Here is an 18,031-nt window from a genome sequence, read left to right on the forward strand (position 1 = left end):
TGCACCTATGCAAATATATCAGGGCAGGGAGAGGGAGAAGTCACATGCACTGAGACCCAAGTAAGAGGGACAATGTCGCAGATGAGGACAAGGACAAGTGACGCTCATGAGACACATATGATGTGCTGGGGCAATACTGAGTGTCCCACTTCAGGCAGGATGAGGACTCAAGCAATTGTTACTGTTGTTCAGTCGCTCAGTCATGTCCGACTCTTCGCGACCCCATGGACTGCAGCACGCCAGGCTTCCCTGTCCTTCACCATCTCATGGAGTTTGCTCAAACTCATATCCATTGAGTTGGCGATGCCATGCAACCATCTCATCCTCTGTCGTCCCTAACTCCTACCTTCAATCTTTCCCAGCATCAGGGTCTTTTCTAGTGAGTCGGCTCTTTGCATCAGGTGGCCGAAGTACTGGAGCTTCAGCTTCAGCACCAGTCTTTCCAATGAATATTCAGGATTGACTGGTTTGATCTGCTTGCTGTCCAAGCGACTCTTAAGGGTCTTCTCCAACATAACAGCTCAAAAGCATCAATTCTTCAGTGCTCAGCCTTCTTTATGAGTCCAACTCTCATATATGTACATGACTACTGGAAAAGCCAGTAGTTTTTGACTAGATGGACCTTTGCCGGCAAAGTAATGTCTCTACTTTTTAATAGGCTCTCTTAGGTTTGTCATAGCTTTTCTTCCAAGGAGCAAGCATCTTTTAATTTTCTGGCTGCAGTCACCATCTGCAATGATTTTGGAGCCCAAGAAAATAAAGTCTGTCACTGTTTCTACTGTTTCCCTGTCTATTTGCCATGAAGTGATGGGATTGGATGCCATGATCTTAGTTTTTTGAATATTGAGTTTTAAGCCAGCTTTTTCACCTCTTTCACCTTCATCAAGAGGCTCTTTAGTTCCTCCTTGTTTTCTGCCATATGGGTGGTGTCATCTGTGTATATGAGGTTATTGATATTTCTCCCAGCAATCTTGATTCCAGCTTCTGCTTCATCCAGGCCAGCATTGCTCATGATATACTCTGCATATAAGCTAAATAAGCAAGGTGACAATATACAGCCTTGATGTACTCCTTTCCCCAAGGAGTGATCAAAACCATCCCCAAGAAAAAGAAATGCAAAAAGGCAAAATGGTTGTCTGAGGAGGCCTTACAAATACCTGAGAAAAGAAGAGAAGTGAAAGGCAAAGGAGAAAAGGAAAGATATAACCATCTGAATGCAGAGTTCCAAAGAAAAGCAAGGAGAGATAAGAAACCCTTCCTAAGTGAAAGTGGAAGTGTTAGTCACTCAGTCTGTCCAGCTCTTTGCCATCCCATGGACTGTAGCCTTCCAAGCTCCTCTGTCCATGGGATTCTCCAGGTAAGAATACTGGAGTGGATTGCTATTCCCATCTCCAGGGGATCTTCCTGACCCAGGGATTGAACCCAGGTCTCCTGAATTGCACACAGATTCTTTATCAACTGAGCTACCAGGGAAGTCCTTAGTGAACATGCAAAGAAATAGAGGAAAACAATAGAATGGGAAAGACTAGACATCTCTTCAAGAAAATTAGAGATACCAAGGGAAAATCTCATGCAAAGATGGGCACAATAAAGGACAGAAACAGTATGGACCTATCAGAAGCAGAAGATATTAAGAAGAGGTGGCAAGAATACACAGAAGAACTGTACAAAAAGATCTTAATGACCCAGATAACCATGATGGTGTAACCACTCATCTAGAGCCAGACATCCTGGAATGTGAAGTCAAGTGGGCCTTAGGAAGCATCACTACGAACAAAGCTAGTGGAGGTGATGGAATTCCAGCTGAGCTGTTTCAAATCCTAAAAGATGATGCTGTGAAAGTGCTGCACTCACTATGCCAGCAAATGTGGAAAACTCAGCAGTGGCCACAGGACTGGAAAAGGTCAGTTTTCATTCCAATCCCAAAGAAAGGAGATGCTAAAGAATGTTCACACTACCATACAACTGCACTCATTTCACATGCTAGTAATGTTCAAAATTCTCCAAGGGAAGCTTCAAAAGTACATGAACTTCCAGATGTTCAAGCTGGATTTAGAAAAGGCAGAGGAACCAGTGATCAAATTCCCAACATCCACTGGATCAGAGAAAAAGGAAGAGAGTTCCAGAAAAACATCTACTGCTCCACTGACTATGCTAAAGCCTTTGACTGTGTGGATCATAACAAACTGTGGAAAATTCTTAAGAGATGGGAATACCAGACCACCCTACTTGCCTCCTAAGATACCTGTATGCAGGTCAAGAAGCAACAGTTAGAACCAGACGTGGAACAATGGACTAGTTCAAAATTGGGAAAGGAGTACGTCAAGCAATTGGTATTGGAATACTAAGGGACAGACCAGTTCCACAGGGGTGGAAGACCTGGAACCACCCAGAAGGCAGAGATCTGAGTCACATGCATGAGCCTCATGAACTTCATAGTATGCAGGCTCTCTCCCAGGTTAAGCTAAACTGAGTCCATTGAGGCCACTGTGATATAGTTCCTGCCTCACTGAAACATGAGATTCATCTTCAGGAAGTATTCTTTCTTTTTTGTGCTTTCTGGGATCTGCCATGTTAACAGGATTATGGAGAAAAAAGATAGTTATGCATGATAGGCAAAGGAGAGCCAAGTAGTGCCTAACTGAAATGCCTGAAAGGAACAAAAACAATCAAATACAATAGCCATTTAAAAAAATAATTTAGGAAAATGTTTCTGAAATAATAAAGGATTTCAATCTACATTTGAAAAAAATCACAATGTTTATATTAAAAGACATATTCTATAGATAAACATACGTCCCCTTCCTCTTGAACCTCCCTCCCCATCCCACCCCTCTAGGTTGTCACAGAGCACAGGCTTTGGGTTCCCTGATTCATGCTGATGAAACCATCTCAATATTGTAAAGTAATTATCCTCCAATTAAAAATAAAACACAATTTGAAAATTTTTTAAAAATATTACAAATACAGAAAAAAAAATACTAAAAAACAAAGAATCCTTGAGGTATTCAGGCAAAAAGAACAAATATAAAGGCTCCAAAAAAAATTGCTTTTGAACATACAAGAATTCAGGAATAGTGTTCTTAAGAAATCGTACAGAAATAGGGAATCAGAGGAAGGAAAAAAAAGAAATTTTTTTTTTTAAGATGCGGATTTTCTAGAAAATATCAACACTGAAAACACCAAATGTTCTGATGTTTGTGAGAGGGAAGCATCAGTGAGAGGAAAATTCAAAACTTAAAAACTAATATCAAATTTTTTTTTTTGGCTGTGCTGTGCAATATGTGGGATCCTAGTTCTCCAACCAGGGATCGAACCCACACCCCCTACAGCAGAAGCACAGTCTTAACAACTGGACTACCTGGGAAGTCCCCCTCTGCACTTTTTTTTAAACCTGAACTATTTCACAGTAATTTTTAGCTTGTTAAATAAATGAACTACAATATATCCACACAATATGTGTGTTATTCGCTCAGTCATGTCTGACTCTGTGACCCCACGCACTGTAGGCCACCAGGCTCCATGGGGATTCTCCAGGCAACAATACTGGAGTGGGTTGCCATGCCCTTCTCGAGGGATCCACACAATGGATAAGAATAAGAATGTTATGCACTACTATGAAAACATCACCAGGATATACTGTTAAGGCAAACAAACAAGTGCAGAATCCTATATACAGCAGGTAACCGACTGTGTAAGAAAACACTGCAGGAAGTATTAAATTGAATAAAAACACATACTTGTACATATGTACATAATGTACACATTTGCTTATATTTGTATAAAGAGAAACAGAAACATATGCAGGAAACCTAGAAGGCTATTATCCAACAAAGCAGAGAGTGAAACAAGGTAGATGAGGAGGCAGGACCAAGTTTTTCAATAAAAATGTTTTTATCGTTTTGATTTCTAAACCATGTTACCTATTTAGAAAACAAAATTTAATTTTTTTAATATTTATTTATTTGGCTGCACCAGGTCTTGGTTACAGCATGTGGGATTTTCTTTTTTAGTTGAGGCATGTGGGATCTAGCTCCCTGACCAGGGATTGAACCAGGTCCCCTGCATTGGGAGTGCAGAGTCTTAGCCACTGAACCACTAAGCAAATCCCACAGAATTTAATTTTAGAAAAAAAAAAAAATTTTTTTTTTAATTCAAGGCTGGCCAAAATGGGTCCACTAGTAGTCTGCCAAACGTTTAGGAAAGAAAACACACCAATTTGTTAACATCTGCTCCTGAAGATGGAAAAGCAGAGGAAACACTTCCTAACTCATTCTATGAAACCAGCATTACCATAATACCACAACCTGACAAGAGCAGACAAGAAAACTGCAGACCAACATCACTCGTGAACACAGACGCAAAACTCCTCAACAAGATACTAGTAAATAGAATCCAACAATGTATAAAGAATTATACACCATGGTCACGTGGGATTTATCCCAGGTATGCAAAGCTGGCTCAACATTTGAAAATTAATTAATGGCATCACATCAACAGACTGAAAAATCACATGATCATACCAATAGACAAGAGAAAAACATTTTACAAAATTCAACATCCATTCATGATAAAAACTCTCACCAAACCAGAAACAGAGGGGAACTTCCTCAATCTGATAAAGAATGTCTATAAAAACCTACAAGAAACATCATACCTAATGGTGAGAAACCAGCTTTCCCACTAAGATCAGGAACAAGGCAAGGAATGCAATAAGATAAGAAAAGGAAATAAAAGGTAAGTAAATAGTGTGTGCTCAGTTGCTTCCGTCATGTCTGACTCTTTGCAACCTTATGGACTATGGAAGTTTCCTGGCAAGAGTACCAGAGCAGGTTGCCATGCCCTCCTCCAGGGGATCTTCCTGACTGAGCCACTGAACCTGCGTCTCCTGTGACTCCTGCATTGCAGGGGATTTTTTACCAACTGAGCCACCGGGGGACCCCACAGTAAACTGGGAAGGAAGAAATAAAACTGTATTTGTTAGCATTTGATGTGATTGTCTATGAAGAAAATCTGTAAGAATCAACCAAAAGACTCTTGGAACTAATAAACAATCACAGCAAAGTTGTAGCCATCGATAGAGGAGCCTTACGGGCTACAGTCTGTGGGGTCACCAAGAGTCATACGCAACTGAGCACACACAAATGGAAAACAGTGTGGAAGTTCCCCTAACACTAAAAAAGCGTTACCATATGATCCAGCAATCCCACTCCTGGGTGTATATCCAGAGAAAACTTAGTGTGAAAAGAAACATGTACCCCTATGTTCCCAGCAGCACTATTTACAATTGCCAAGACATGGAAGCAACCTAAATATCTATGAACAGATATATATAACTGAACCACTTTGGTGTACACCAGAAACTAATGCAACACTGTAAATCAACCTGATGGGAACCAACACCACAAGCCTCATCTAATACCCCAACTTCCCACAGCTTCTCAGGTAATAGGGTCTTCAATAATATTTTTAAAATGAATAATTACCATTTACATTAACACTCCAAAATGAAATACTTAAGTATAAGTCTAACAAAATATGTACAAAATCTCCTTGAAGAAAACTATGATGACAGAATCAAAGACCTGGGACTTCCCTGGTAGTCCAGTTGCAATGCAGGGGATGTGGGTTCAATCCCTGACCGGGGAACTAAGATCCCACATGTCAGAGAGCAACTAAACCCATACACTGCAATTACTGAGCCCATTCAACACAACTAGAGAGCCTACACATCACAGCTGGAGTCCATGCACCGAAAAGAAAGATCCCTCATGATGAAACGAAGATCCTGTGTCCCGCAACAAAGATCTGACAGTCAAATAATTTAGCCAAGTAATTTTTTTTTTTAAATCTAAGAAGTAAATAAGTAGTGAGATATTCCCTATTCACGGATAAAAGACTCAATGCCGTCAAGATCTCAGTTCTTCCCAGCTTCATCCACCTCTATTCAAGGCAATCCCAATCAAAATCTAAGCCAGTCATCTTTCACCTTGCATAGCACCTAGCAGAGTGTCAGGTCCAAGGTAGGCTCGATGAAAGTGAAGCAAGCAAAAGTTGTGGTGGAAACCCAGCTCAGAAGTCCTGGGGCAAAAGTGGGAATATACAGAAAGTGCGCTGGACAAACTTGCATGATTAAGAAAATCCTAATACTAACTGGACATCTTGAACAGAAACCAAGGACTCAGTGACCTTACAGATGTGTCTCACCTCTGTCGTTCTCTGCATATCAGTTTCCTCTACCTGATGGGAACCAACACCAGAAGCCTCACCTAACCCCAACTTCCCACAGCTTCTTGGAGAAGAAGGTCTCACTCTCATCCTCATGGTGTGGTCACTCACTTAAGAGCCAGACATCCTGGAGTGTGAAGTCAAGTGGGCCTTAGGAAGCATTACTATGAACAAAGCTAGCAGAGATGATGGAATTCCAACTGAGCTATTTCAAATCCTAAAAAAAAATGATGCTGTTAAAGTTCTGTACTCAATATGCCAGCAACCTTGGAAAACTCAGCAATGACCATAGGACTGGAAAAGGTTTTTATTTCAGCTTTCATTACAATCCCAAAGAAGGGGAATGGCAAAAAATATTCAAACTACTGTACAACTGCACTCATTTCACATGCTAGCAAGGTAATGCTCAAAATCCTTCAAGCTAGGCTTCAACAGTACATGAACCTAGAACTTACAGATGTACAAGCTGGATTTAGAAAAGGCAGAGGAACCAGAGATCAAATTGCCAACATCTGCTGGATTATAGAAAAAGTAACAGAGTTCTAGAAGAACATCTACTTCTGCTTCATTGACTATGACTAAAGCCTTTGACTGTGTGGATCACAACAAACTGTAAAATATTCTTAAAGATGAGAATACCAGACCACCTTACCTGCCTCCTGAGAAACCTGTATGTAGGTCAAGAAGCAACAGTTAGAACCCAACATAGAATAAAGGACTGGTTCAAATTTGGGAAAGGAGTAAGTTAAGGCTGTACTCTGTCACCTTGCTTATTTAACTTATATGCAGAGTACATTATGTGAAATGCCAGGCTGGATGAATCATAAGCTGGAATCAAGACTGCCAGCAGAAATATAAACAACCTCAGATATGCAGATGATAGCACCCTAATGGCAGAAAGCAGAAAAGAACCAAAGAGCCTCTTGATGAAGGTGGTAAGAGGAGAGTGTAAAAGCTGGCTTAAAACTCAACATGCTTACTCCTTGGAAGGAAAGCTATGACAAACCTAGACAGCTATTAAAAAGCAGAGACATCACTTTGCCAACAAAGGTCCGTATGTTCAAAGCTATGGTTCTTCCAGTAGTCATGTACAAATGTGAGTTGGACCATAAAGAAGGATGAGCACTGAAAAATTGATGCTTTCAAACTGTGGTGCTGGAGAAGACTCTTGAGAGTCCCTTGGACAGCAAGGATATCAAACCAGTCAGTCCTAAAAAAATCAACCCTGAATATTCATTGGAAGGACTGCTGCTGAAGCTCCAATATTTTGGCTATGTGATGTGAAGAGCTGACTCATGGAATGGATGCTGGGAAAGACTTAGGGCAGGAGAAGGGGTGACAGAGGATGAGATGGTTAGACAGCATCATCAACACAATGGAGATGAGTTTGAGCAAACTCCAGGAGACAATGGAGGACAGAGAAGCCTGGCATGCTGCAGACTGTGGATGACAAAAGAGTCAGACATGACTTAGCAACTAAACAACAACTCATCCTCAAGTTCAGTTTGAAAAATAGGCAGAAAAGTTTCAGGCCAGCCAAGCTTGAGCCCTAAACCAAAGTCGAAAGGGCCTGTTTTTGTAAGAATATAGCCACTCCACCAGGACCACCAGCTTGGAGGGGAGGGGCAGGGGTGTCATAACGGGGGCCTCTGAGACATTTCCAATGGCATAGCTTGCCGCAGATACATACTGGGATCCCTTTAGGGCTTCAAGGACAGAACATAATTTGTGGCACCCTAGGGTGGAGAACATGGCCTTGTCCCAACAGTGATGGTGGTAGTGGAAGGCATGGCATGGCTGATGGCCTTGGCTCCACTTGGAAGGGCAAAACTCCAACTACAAATGCTGCCTCCTAAACGAATATTGGTGGGTCCTTCCTGGGTGCCAAAGGGCAACTGACATTTGGTAAACATGAGACTGGGCCCACACCTGCAGACTGACCACATTAGAGGGGCCCATTCTGCCCATGTAGGAAAGCCAAACCTCACAGGTCACAAGTAGATCATGAAAATGGATGTAACTAAAAAAAAAAAAAAAAAAAGAAAATAGATGTAACTGAAGTTTTGTCCAATTGAATCATTTGTGTAATAGGTGTTCATTAAGTTGAGAGATAATGTTCATACTCTTTAAAAAAAAATTATTTATTTGGCTGTGCCAGGTCTTAGCTGTGGCATGTGGGATCTGGTTCCCTGACCAAGGATTGAACCCTGAAGAGGACGGAGTCTTAAACACTGGACCACCAAGGAAGACCTCCGCTGAATCATCTTAAACCATCACTAGGAACTGCTGAGTAAAGTCTCCCTTACAGCAGCTGGGTAGCCTCCCCCCTTAACTTTTTGGGCCTGACCATAGGGTAGGCCCAGTGGCTTTTTGTTGGTATAGAAAGAACCACGGAATTTGCCCCTGGGAGCACCTCACAATCAAATGGAAGGGAACTCCAGGCAAACAACCACAGTCCTTCAACCCTTAGGTGAGGTCATTCAGAGGCAACTGTTGTACACTGGGCCCCAGAAGCACTTGGTGCACTAAGCCCCCTAACTACTCTTCTTAACACATAATCTGCCTCCCCTTCCAGGGCTTTCTGTGATCACCTCCAACATAAACTGCTTGTACCTAATCCTGTCTCAGGAGCTCCTCCTCAGGGATCCACACCAACTCACCACATTGTAGTAGAGGAAGCAAGTGCTACCATCCAAAGGAGGCATATAAGGAGACAGAGGTGATAAGAAGGACAAGAGGTGGAGACCTCCCAAGAAGCCTCCTGAGGACATACTTGACCACAAAGGCTCAGATACCCAACTCAGGGTAGTACAGGAGACGTGCATTGATCAAACTCACACAAACAGAAGGTGAAATCACATACTCGGTGTTTTTAATTCAAAATGAAAACAACATCATCAGATCTCTAACATCCACCTGACACCACCTTCTCTTCCCATAGACTGCTGGTGGGCATGGGCTGGCTCTAAAGGAGTTATGGAGCCTCTCTGCTGAACAACTCACTCTGTGAACTGCAGCAGGGCTGGACACCCACAAACAAAATCCTTGATGATGGTGCCTAAGTAGGTGCAAAGGCAGAGGCCAGCTCCCCAACTCTGAAAGTCTCAAGAGACTCCTTTTGTACTGTGATGACAATGGGTTTAGAAGAAGAAAGTGGGCTGAATTCCAAGTAGCTGTTCCTTACTACCCCAGCACTAGGGACTGGTGGACTGAGGGCTGGCTGGCAGGGATGGGGAAAAATGGGGTCAAGGACAAACAGGGCTGGCCCAATGCGGAGGTCTGAAGAAGTCACAAGGTAGCTCCAGGCACAGGATGTTCTGTGATTCCGCCTCTCTACCCTCTCCCCAGACCCCTTTTCTGCCAGCTTGTCCCATCCATTTGTTCCGAGTGTGGCAGTACACCAGAGCTGAGAGCAGGCTGGGAAGGAGGAGGCAGATGCCAAACTTTACCTGACTGTGAGTCCCTTTAACACCATCTCCTTGACCTTGTGAGGACTCCCATCCCGGTGTGGGTCAGTGGGACCAGGCAGCACTGAATTCTTTCTCTAGACCCTGGACAAACTGGTCATTGAGGAAGAGGAGCTGACCATGGGGCAAGAAGCGGGTGAGGATGCCCTCGATGAGGTCAGCCCTCAGCAAGAGGTTGGCACCTCCTGGAACCAGCAGTCGGAGGTGGTCAAGGAGAAGGCGAGCCAGCAATCGAAGAGTGCTCTCCACCAGCAGCAGGTTCTCGTGAGTATCCAGCACCAGGGCAAAGCCTATAGAGAGCACGCCTAGCCACACCACTGTCCGAGGCTCCTGGAAAGGGTCCCCTGGCGCCAGGCGGAAGACCCCACATGGGGCCTCATGAAGGGCAACCGGGTCATCTGAGGACTGGGGCTGCAGGTCCACAGCATGCCGGCCACAAGCCTGCTGCTGCAGCTGGAACATGGACTCCACCTGCCTATGGAAAACAGGTGGGTCATGGACTTGTCATCCTCAGGATCACCCCTGGAGCTAGGAGCTGCCATTATCCCCCTAACTAGATGTAGAGACTGAGCCCTGGAAAGACTAAGTGCAGTGACCCTGCCCAGGGCCACAGTACAGAAAGCATGAGCCCAGATAGGAATTTAGGCTCCAGCCTCCAGGTCCTGAACCATTTCACTCTATGCAACCAAGAGAAGGCAGGCACTGAATACAGCTCCTTGGGCTGGGAAGGGGCATCAGGGGAAGAAGATCCCTCCCCTAACTGATTCACAGAGGCCTCCTCAACATCTCAATAAGAGATGAGAAGTGGAGTGTAAGCTACATCCAACCCAGGATTTCTGTAAACTCCACACCGTCACTCCATCCTGAAGCCTTCTCCAAATAGAAAAGAAAAACCTTCCCCTTGGACATCCAGGCTTTTGAAATCACCCTCTGACCTCTCATGAAATCACCTTTCAATCTGGGCCATGTACAGGCTGCTCTTAAAGACATCTGTTCGGTTTTCTGTGCCACATAAAGGGGAGGAGGCCCAGAGAAACAAAGAGGTAACAAGAGGCTGGCCCAGGGTTGTCCCAGTGTTAACCCTCCACCCAAAATGCAGAGGGGCCAGGAGACTCTGGCACCTGTTGGTTCAGTCTGGGTCTGGGAGGAAAAGGTCCCAGGCCAGCTAGCCAATCTGGAACAGTGTTTCCCAACTGTATACTCTCTGGATCCCAGGCTTTCAGGAGGCCTTTGGTGCAGATTCCCACAAACTACATTCTCTCTCCTCTTTAGGGATTCATAAAGCTTAAAGGCACACTAAGGGCCCTGTAAAGTCCTGCACTCAAAGCATGTTTAATCTGTACTGTTTACACTCAAATCCCAACTCTTTCACTTTCTAGACTCTCTATAGCTCATCTGTAATCTTCAAATTCCTTTAACTCACTATATACTCATCTGTAAAATGGGAATAATATATCTACCTCAAATTACTGTTTCAAAGATAAAATGAGTTCACATCCATGAAATACTCAGAACATAAAATGCTTACTACATACAGGCTAAATAATATTAACTACAAAAAAGTTATAGTAAATGCTAAATAACTATAATAAATAATCATGATAATAGCATTATTTCTTTAACCCCTTTTCATGTAATACTTGTGAACAACAGGGAAGACTCTTTGAAAGCACTATTCTAAAAACTTTCTCTCTGCTTCTTAGTCCTCCTGTTTCTCTGCCTTCCCAGAAAAACTATCATAATCACTGACCAGGAAGCCCTGGGCCTGGGATGGATGGTGTGGTTACCTGGCCACTGCCAAAATCTGCTCCTTTCGGAGAAGTCTGTCCCTCTCAGCACCGTGTGGCTGTGAGTCATTGGGTGAATTCTCGGCCCCGAAGAAGCAGGAGTAGAGCACTCGGCAAAAGCCCTCCTCAGCCTTGGCGGCCCGCAGGGTGTGGATGAGGAAGGCGTGGACCATGGCTCTGGGATGATGACACAGAGAAGTCAGACACTTCAGTGAGATGAGTGTATGACCCCAGCAAATGCACAGAAAGCATTTGGCCTAGCTCCGTCTGGAGGGCAGTGCGGCTGGCCACTGGTCCTCCTTAGCCACCCAAGACACATGCCCAGCTCTGGCCAGCACCTCTGCCCACAACAGAGTCTAGTGGCTAAGATATCCTGGACAACCCCGAAGTCAAATCTACAAACTGCTGGCCAGGAATTTTTAAAACTCTTAAGTTATCAGAGTAAAGGGACACTGAAGAGATGTTCCAGACTGAAGAAGGCCAAAGACACAGGACAGAAGAATACAACCCTGGCAGAGAAATAGGTAGCTTCAAATTACAGCATTATTGGGATACCTGGAAGCATTTAAATATGGATTACAGGTTAAAGAATCGTCTTGATCAATATTACCTGGTTTTGAATGTAGGGGAATGTCCTTGTTTTTAGAAAATACACACTTAAGTACTTCTAAATACACAGGTGAAGGAGCATCATATCTGCAAAAAACTGAATTAGAATATTACGTATACAGGACTTCTTTATAAAAAGTTTACAGAAGAAATTTTATAAAAGGTTTCTTTCAGTCTTGAAATTTGTAAGCCTGAGATCACGTCAAAACAAAGACCATGAAATAGAAATAATGATGTCTGACTGGCTAAGTGACCAGCCCGGGATTGAAAGGTAGCAGGGATCTGTGACTAAGGGTAAATAGATCGTCAGTTTAAACCTGTTAAAAATGAAGGTTCCAGAAGGCGCTTTAAAACCGGAGCCCGAAGACCTGAGCTGACCTCCCATGACCCTCTAGCCACGAGAAGATTACGTCATCAACCTTCGCCACGGGCCTCGCGCAACCCCGAGGCGCAGTGCATCTGGGGGGTTGTAGTTGCTTGCCCCCAGCTAACCAACTGTGTGGGGCGGGGTGGGGCGGACTGAGTGTGCACCGCAACCGCGGGCCGCTGTCCTCAAAGCGTGGTACTCACCTTTCCTTTCGTGCCTGCAAACTTCTAATAACGGGCCAAGTCCCTCGGGTAAAGGGGCAAAATGGCGGCTGCACCTGGGCGCCTGCGCACGCCAATAGCGGGCGCGCGTCAGAGCGTGACATTCTTAGGGTGTGCGAGGTCTCATTTCCGGAGATGCGCTCCGAGGGCGGGGTGTAGGCGACTTGCACTGTCTGACAAAGACCCCTAGCCGCGAGTTCACTGTGCGGCCTATGCTGGTCACTCGCTGACTGAGTACGCGAGGCTCCCACTGGTAGTCCTACACCAGCCGAGTCCCAGGCCATTTTCCCCGGCGGCCGCGAGGGGGCGTAGCGACCCGGCTCGTGGAGCTTCCGGAAGAGGCAGGGTCTGAAGGTGCAGGGCAGTGGATCTCAAACTGGCCCACGCGCGTGGGAATCCGCGATGCGTGTGTGCTTAGTCGCTCAGTCCTGTCCGACTCTTTGCGACCCCATGGACTGTAGCCTGCCAGACTCCTCTGTCCATTGGGATTCTTCAAGCAAGAATACTGGAGTGGGTTGTCATGTCCTCCTCCAGGGCATCTTGCCAACCCAGGGATCGAAACCAGGACTCCCGCGTTGCAGGCAGATTCTTTACCGTCTGAGCCACTAGGGAAGCCCCAGTGAATCTTGGGGGCACCTGTTAAAATTCAGGTTGCTGGACTTTGGCCCAGAGAATGAAGCCTTGGGGGAAAATAAGCATAGTTAGGAAGTTGAGGGAGCAGGGCTTCTGTGTTGTGTGTTCCTCTGATGGGTTAAGACTAGGGCTTGGGGTGGGGGGTGCGGGGGCGGGAAGATTAGGGTTTGGCTTGGAGTGGGCCGGTTAAAACTGGTCCCAATCCCGTCTCCAGCTATCTGTCACTGACAGTTCAGTCAATTTACTGGGCCCCAGTGAAGCCCCATAGGATTTTATAGACCGATTAATTTTTCCTTTCACACTCCTGCCTCTATCAAGCTTCTTCCTTGCCCCCTCTTTGAGGGAGGCTATCAAAAGTATATAAAGGGGACTTCTCTGGTGGTCTAGTGGCCAAGACTCGGTGCTTCTAATGCGGGGGGCTGGGTTCCATCCCTGGTTAGGAAACTAGATCTCATGTCCTCCAACTGAGTGGACATGCCAAAGCATTGGAAGATCCTGTGTGCCACAGCTAAGCCCTGGTGAAGCCAAATAAATATATGTTAAAAGGCGTGTGTGCACGTGTGTGTGTGTGTAAGTACTTCCCTATTGGAGTCTTGGCTTAGAAGTGTTTGGGGCCCTGGAAGACTTCTCTGGGCCACGTGGCTTGCCCTGGTCTCCCCAGCCCCCTACCTCCCGACACATAATCATTTTACTTCTCGGCAGGTCAACGGCTGCAACCTACCCAGATGTGCTCTGTGCCTCAGAACCCGACACTGGTGATTCCCTCTGCCTGGCCTGCCCTTTCCTCCCCTTTATTAGCCCTTCAAAAGTACTCAGACCAAAACTTAGGGGAAGCCTTCCTTCTAGACTGCCCATTAGCGGTCTGCTGTCCCGTTTACACCCACTGTGAGGGTCTGCCTAGGGTGCTGATGTCTCCTATGGGACACACCCTGGCTGTGATCCCCAGTTTCAGTCACCAGGGCCAAACACAAGGTCGACCTGCAGGCAACCCAAACACACTCCTTGGTGACTGAAGAAAGAAGGGCAGTGCAGCTCAGGCAGAGAACCTGGTGTGCAGACGGGCCTCCTCCGGCCATAGAATTCAGGCAAAGAGGCAGGGAAGGGAAGCTAGAGGAGATGGCCTGGGTGCTGGCAAGAGCATGTGGGCATTCTGGTCACAGATGCAATGTGTAAATATTTGTGTATGTGGAGGGACAATCCCAGAGATAGTGGGGCCTCAGCCAATAGCCTGGGAGGATATTGGCTCAGTTCCTGGTCCCTATCACTCTCAGCCAGGACTCATGTCTGCCAGCTGATTACAGCAAAGAGCTGACCGAGGGCACTGTTTGCTGGGGGCCAACTGACATCTGGAACACACTATTCTGGCCTCAGTCCACTCCTCAGGGAGTGAGTCCACTCAGGTCCCAGGCTAGTGTGAGGTACATGGAGGAGACAGCAGTGAGAAGCTGGCCTGAGCTTCTGGAGGTCAGGGGTGACCAAGATGGAGGTGGTGTCAAGGTAAGTATAGCAGGCTCAGATGCCATTTTCAACTTTTGGTAACTTGTGTCATAGGCCAACTTGTGCTCCCAAGGTCAAAGCAAGGTGCTGAGACAGTGAGACAGTAAGGGGCCTGGGTCCCCAAAGACTGCAGAAACTTCTTGATGAATGAAGAGCACATATATTTGTTTGTTCAACTGCCATGTGGGGTTTCTGTTAGATGCTGCTGTTGTTCAGTTGCTAAGTTGTGGATGAATCTTTGCCATCCCATGGACTGCAGCACTCCAGGCTACTCTGTCCTCCATTATCTCTGTGAGTTGCTCAAATTCATGTCTATTGAATCAGCAATGCTATCTAACTATCTCATCCTCTGTGTTCCCCTTCTTCTCCTGCCTTCAATCTTTCCCAGCATCAGGATTTTTTCCAGTGAGTCAGCTCTTCACATCACGTAGCCAAAGTATTGCAGCTTCAGCTTCAGCATCAGTCCTTCCAATGAATATTCAGGGTTTATTTCCTTTAGGGTTGACTAGTTTGATCTTGCTGTCCAAGGGACTCTCAAGAACCTTCTCCAACACCACAGTTCGAAAGCACCACTTCTTCAGCGCTCAGCTTTCTTTATGGTCCAACTTTTACATCCATACATGACTACTGGAAGAACCATAGCTTTGAACATATGGACCTTTGTTGGCAAAGTGATGTCTCTGCTTTTTAATAGCTGTCTAGGTTTGTCCTTTCCTTCCAAGGAGTAAGCATCTTTTAATTTCATAGCTGCAGTCACCATCTGCAGTGATTTTGGAGCCCAAGAAAATAAAAATCTGTCACTGTTTCCACTTTTTCCCTTCCTATTTACCATGAAGTTATGAGACTGGATGCCATGATCTTAGTTTTTTGAATGTTGCATTTCAAGCCAGCTTTTTCACTCTCCTTTTTCACTTTCATCAAGAGGCTCCTTAGTTCCTTTTTGCTTTCTACCATTAGAGTGATATCACTTGCATACCTGAGGTTTTTGCTATTTCTGCTGGCAATCTTGATTCCAGCTTATGATTCATCCAGCCTGGCATTTTGTATGATGTACTCTGCATATAAATTGAATAAGCAAGCTGACAATATACAGCATTGTCATAATACTTTTCAAACTTTGAACCAGTCCATTTGTCTATGTCCAGTTCTGTTACTTATTGACCTGAATACAGGTTCTCAGGAGACAGGTGAGGTGATCTGGTACTCTAATCTCTCTGAGAATTTTCCAGTTTGTTGTGATCCACAAAGTCAAAGACGATAGCGTAATGAATGAAGCAGAAGTAGATATTTTTCTGGAATTGCTTTGCTTTCTGCACAATCCAGTGAATGCTGGAAATTTTATCTCCGGCTCCCCTGCCTTTTCTAAACCTAGCTTGTACATCTGGAAGTTCTCAGTTCATATACTGCTGAAGCCTAGCTTGAAGGATGTTGAGTATAACCTTGCCAGCTTGTGAAATGCACACAGTTGTGCAGCAGTTTGATCATTCTTTGCCATTGTCCTTCTTTGGGATTGGAATGAAATTTTTTTCCAGTCTTATGGCCACTGCTGAGTTTTCCAAATTTGCAGGTATACTGAGTGCAGCACTTTAACAGCATCATCTTTTAAGATTTGAAATAGCTCAGCTGGAATTCTGTCACCTCTGCTAGCTTTGTTTGTTTAATGCTTTCTACCAGTCAATCCTAAAGGCAATCAGTCCTGAATATTCAATCATTGGAAGGACTGATGTTGAAGCTGAAGCTCCAATACTGTGGCCACCTGATGCGAAGAACTGACTCACTGGAAAAGACCCTGACGCTGGGAAACATTGAAGGCAGAAGGGGATGACAAAGGATGAAATGGTTGGATGGCATCACCGACTCAATGGACATGAGTTTGAGCAAGTTCCAGGAGTTGCTGGTGAACAGGGAAGCCTGGTGTTGCTGCAGTCCATGGGGTCGTAAAGAGTCAGACATGACTGAGCGGCTGAACTGAACTGAACTGAATCCTTCCTAAGGCCCACTTGACTTCACACTCCAGGATGTCTGGCTCTAGGTGAGTGACCACACCATTGTGGTTATCCAGGTCATTAAGACCCTTTTGGTCTTATATTCTGTATATTCTTCTGTATATTCATTCTGCATGGTTCTGTATATTCTTGCTGCCTCTTCTTAATCTCTTCTGCTTCTGTTAGGTCCTTCCTTACCATTTCTGTCCTTTATCATGCCCATCCTTGCATGAAATGTTTCCTTAATATCTCCAATTTTCTTGAAGAGAGCTCTAGTCTTTCCCATTCTATTATTTCCCTCTATTTCTTTGTATTGTTCATTTAAGAAGGCCTTCTTATCTCTCCTTTTCTATTCTCTGAAATTTTGCATTGTTTGGTATATCTTTCCCTTTCTCCTTTGCCTTTCACTTCTCTTCTTTCCTCTGCTATTTGTAAATCCTCCTCAGACAACCATTTTGCCTTCTAGTATTCCTTTTCCTTTTGGATGGTTTTGGTCACTGCCTACTAAGGGCATGTCCATGTGCAGAAAAGGCTCAAACCCTCAAGTTGGCCCCTTTCTTTTAATTAAACATTTTTAGGATTATCCTTTTTACCCATCTGGTCTTGTAATCCCCATGTTGGCTCTAAGTAATAGCAGCCATAGCAGACTCTTGTATGGCACTTGGAGTAGGCAAGCCCTGTTCTCAGTGCTTTATATGCACCAACTCATTTGATCCAATTCACAAGCCTTTGATGGCGGGGCTTTACTATCTCCATTTTGCAGATGAGGAAATTGAGGCACTGAGATCAAGAAACATTCCTGATACCACACGTGTACTGAGTGAGGTGTCCTTGTCCATACATTTCAGTGTGTTTCATGCTCTCCCCATGTGTCCCCTTCTCCCCCATCCCCTCAGGGTCACCACAGAGACTGGCAGCCCCCACCTCCAACTTCTAGAGGCCATAACCCCAGCCCTGCTTACCCACAATAATCTAACCCTGGGAGCTCCCTTCCCACCCAGTTTGGATAACCTCCTTCCCTGGTATTCCCAACCCCAACCCAGAAGGCCCCTTCCAGAACCCTCCCCTCAGGGAGCCCCAGACCCTATGTTTGGCTAGGCCCCAGAAGGACTAGGCAGTCTGTGATTTGTCCTTTCAAAGGCTGCTCTTCCTGCAGGGCTGAGAGCCAGGAGGCCCCACGAGGCAGCTCAGACCCAGCCACGTGAGGCCCCTTCCCTTCCCGCTGCCCCAGGCCCCG

General features: G+C 45.2%; 1 protein-coding gene and 1 long non-coding RNA gene across 6 annotated transcripts; one reads left to right on the plus strand and one right to left on the minus strand.

Annotated features, from left to right (window-relative positions):
- Positions 1-9,078: 9,078 nt before the first annotated feature.
- Positions 9,079-12,976, minus strand: AP5S1 (adaptor related protein complex 5 subunit sigma 1). 5 transcript variants are annotated; one of them, XM_069548069.1, is made up of 4 exons: positions 12,662-12,976; positions 12,093-12,178; positions 11,483-11,659; positions 9,079-10,170 (listed from the first exon to the last, which is right to left on the minus strand). In XM_069548069.1, the coding sequence occupies exons 3-4, from the start codon at positions 11,653-11,655 to the stop codon at positions 9,741-9,743; spliced, it is 603 nt and encodes a 200-aa protein (XP_069404170.1). In that variant the 5' UTR covers positions 11,656-11,659; positions 12,093-12,178; positions 12,662-12,976; the 3' UTR covers positions 9,079-9,740. The 5 variants fall into 5 exon arrangements, with proteins under 5 accessions (XP_069404170.1, XP_069404167.1, XP_069404168.1 ...); XM_069548066.1 differs by having other exon boundaries at positions 12,093-12,188; positions 12,662-12,970; XM_069548067.1 differs by having other exon boundaries at positions 12,093-12,188; positions 12,409-12,668.
- A 1,643-nt stretch (positions 12,977-14,619) lies between these two features.
- Positions 14,620-17,384, plus strand: LOC138417563 (uncharacterized). Its single transcript, XR_011248199.1, has 2 exons — positions 14,620-14,809; positions 16,484-17,384. It is a non-coding gene; the product is annotated as an uncharacterized lncRNA (long non-coding RNA).
- The last annotated feature ends 647 nt before the right edge of the window (positions 17,385-18,031 follow it).

This window comes from Ovis canadensis, chromosome 13 (genome assembly GCF_042477335.2).
Source record: "Ovis canadensis isolate MfBH-ARS-UI-01 breed Bighorn chromosome 13, ARS-UI_OviCan_v2, whole genome shotgun sequence".
Classification (NCBI taxonomy): domain Eukaryota; kingdom Metazoa; phylum Chordata; class Mammalia; order Artiodactyla; family Bovidae; genus Ovis; species Ovis canadensis.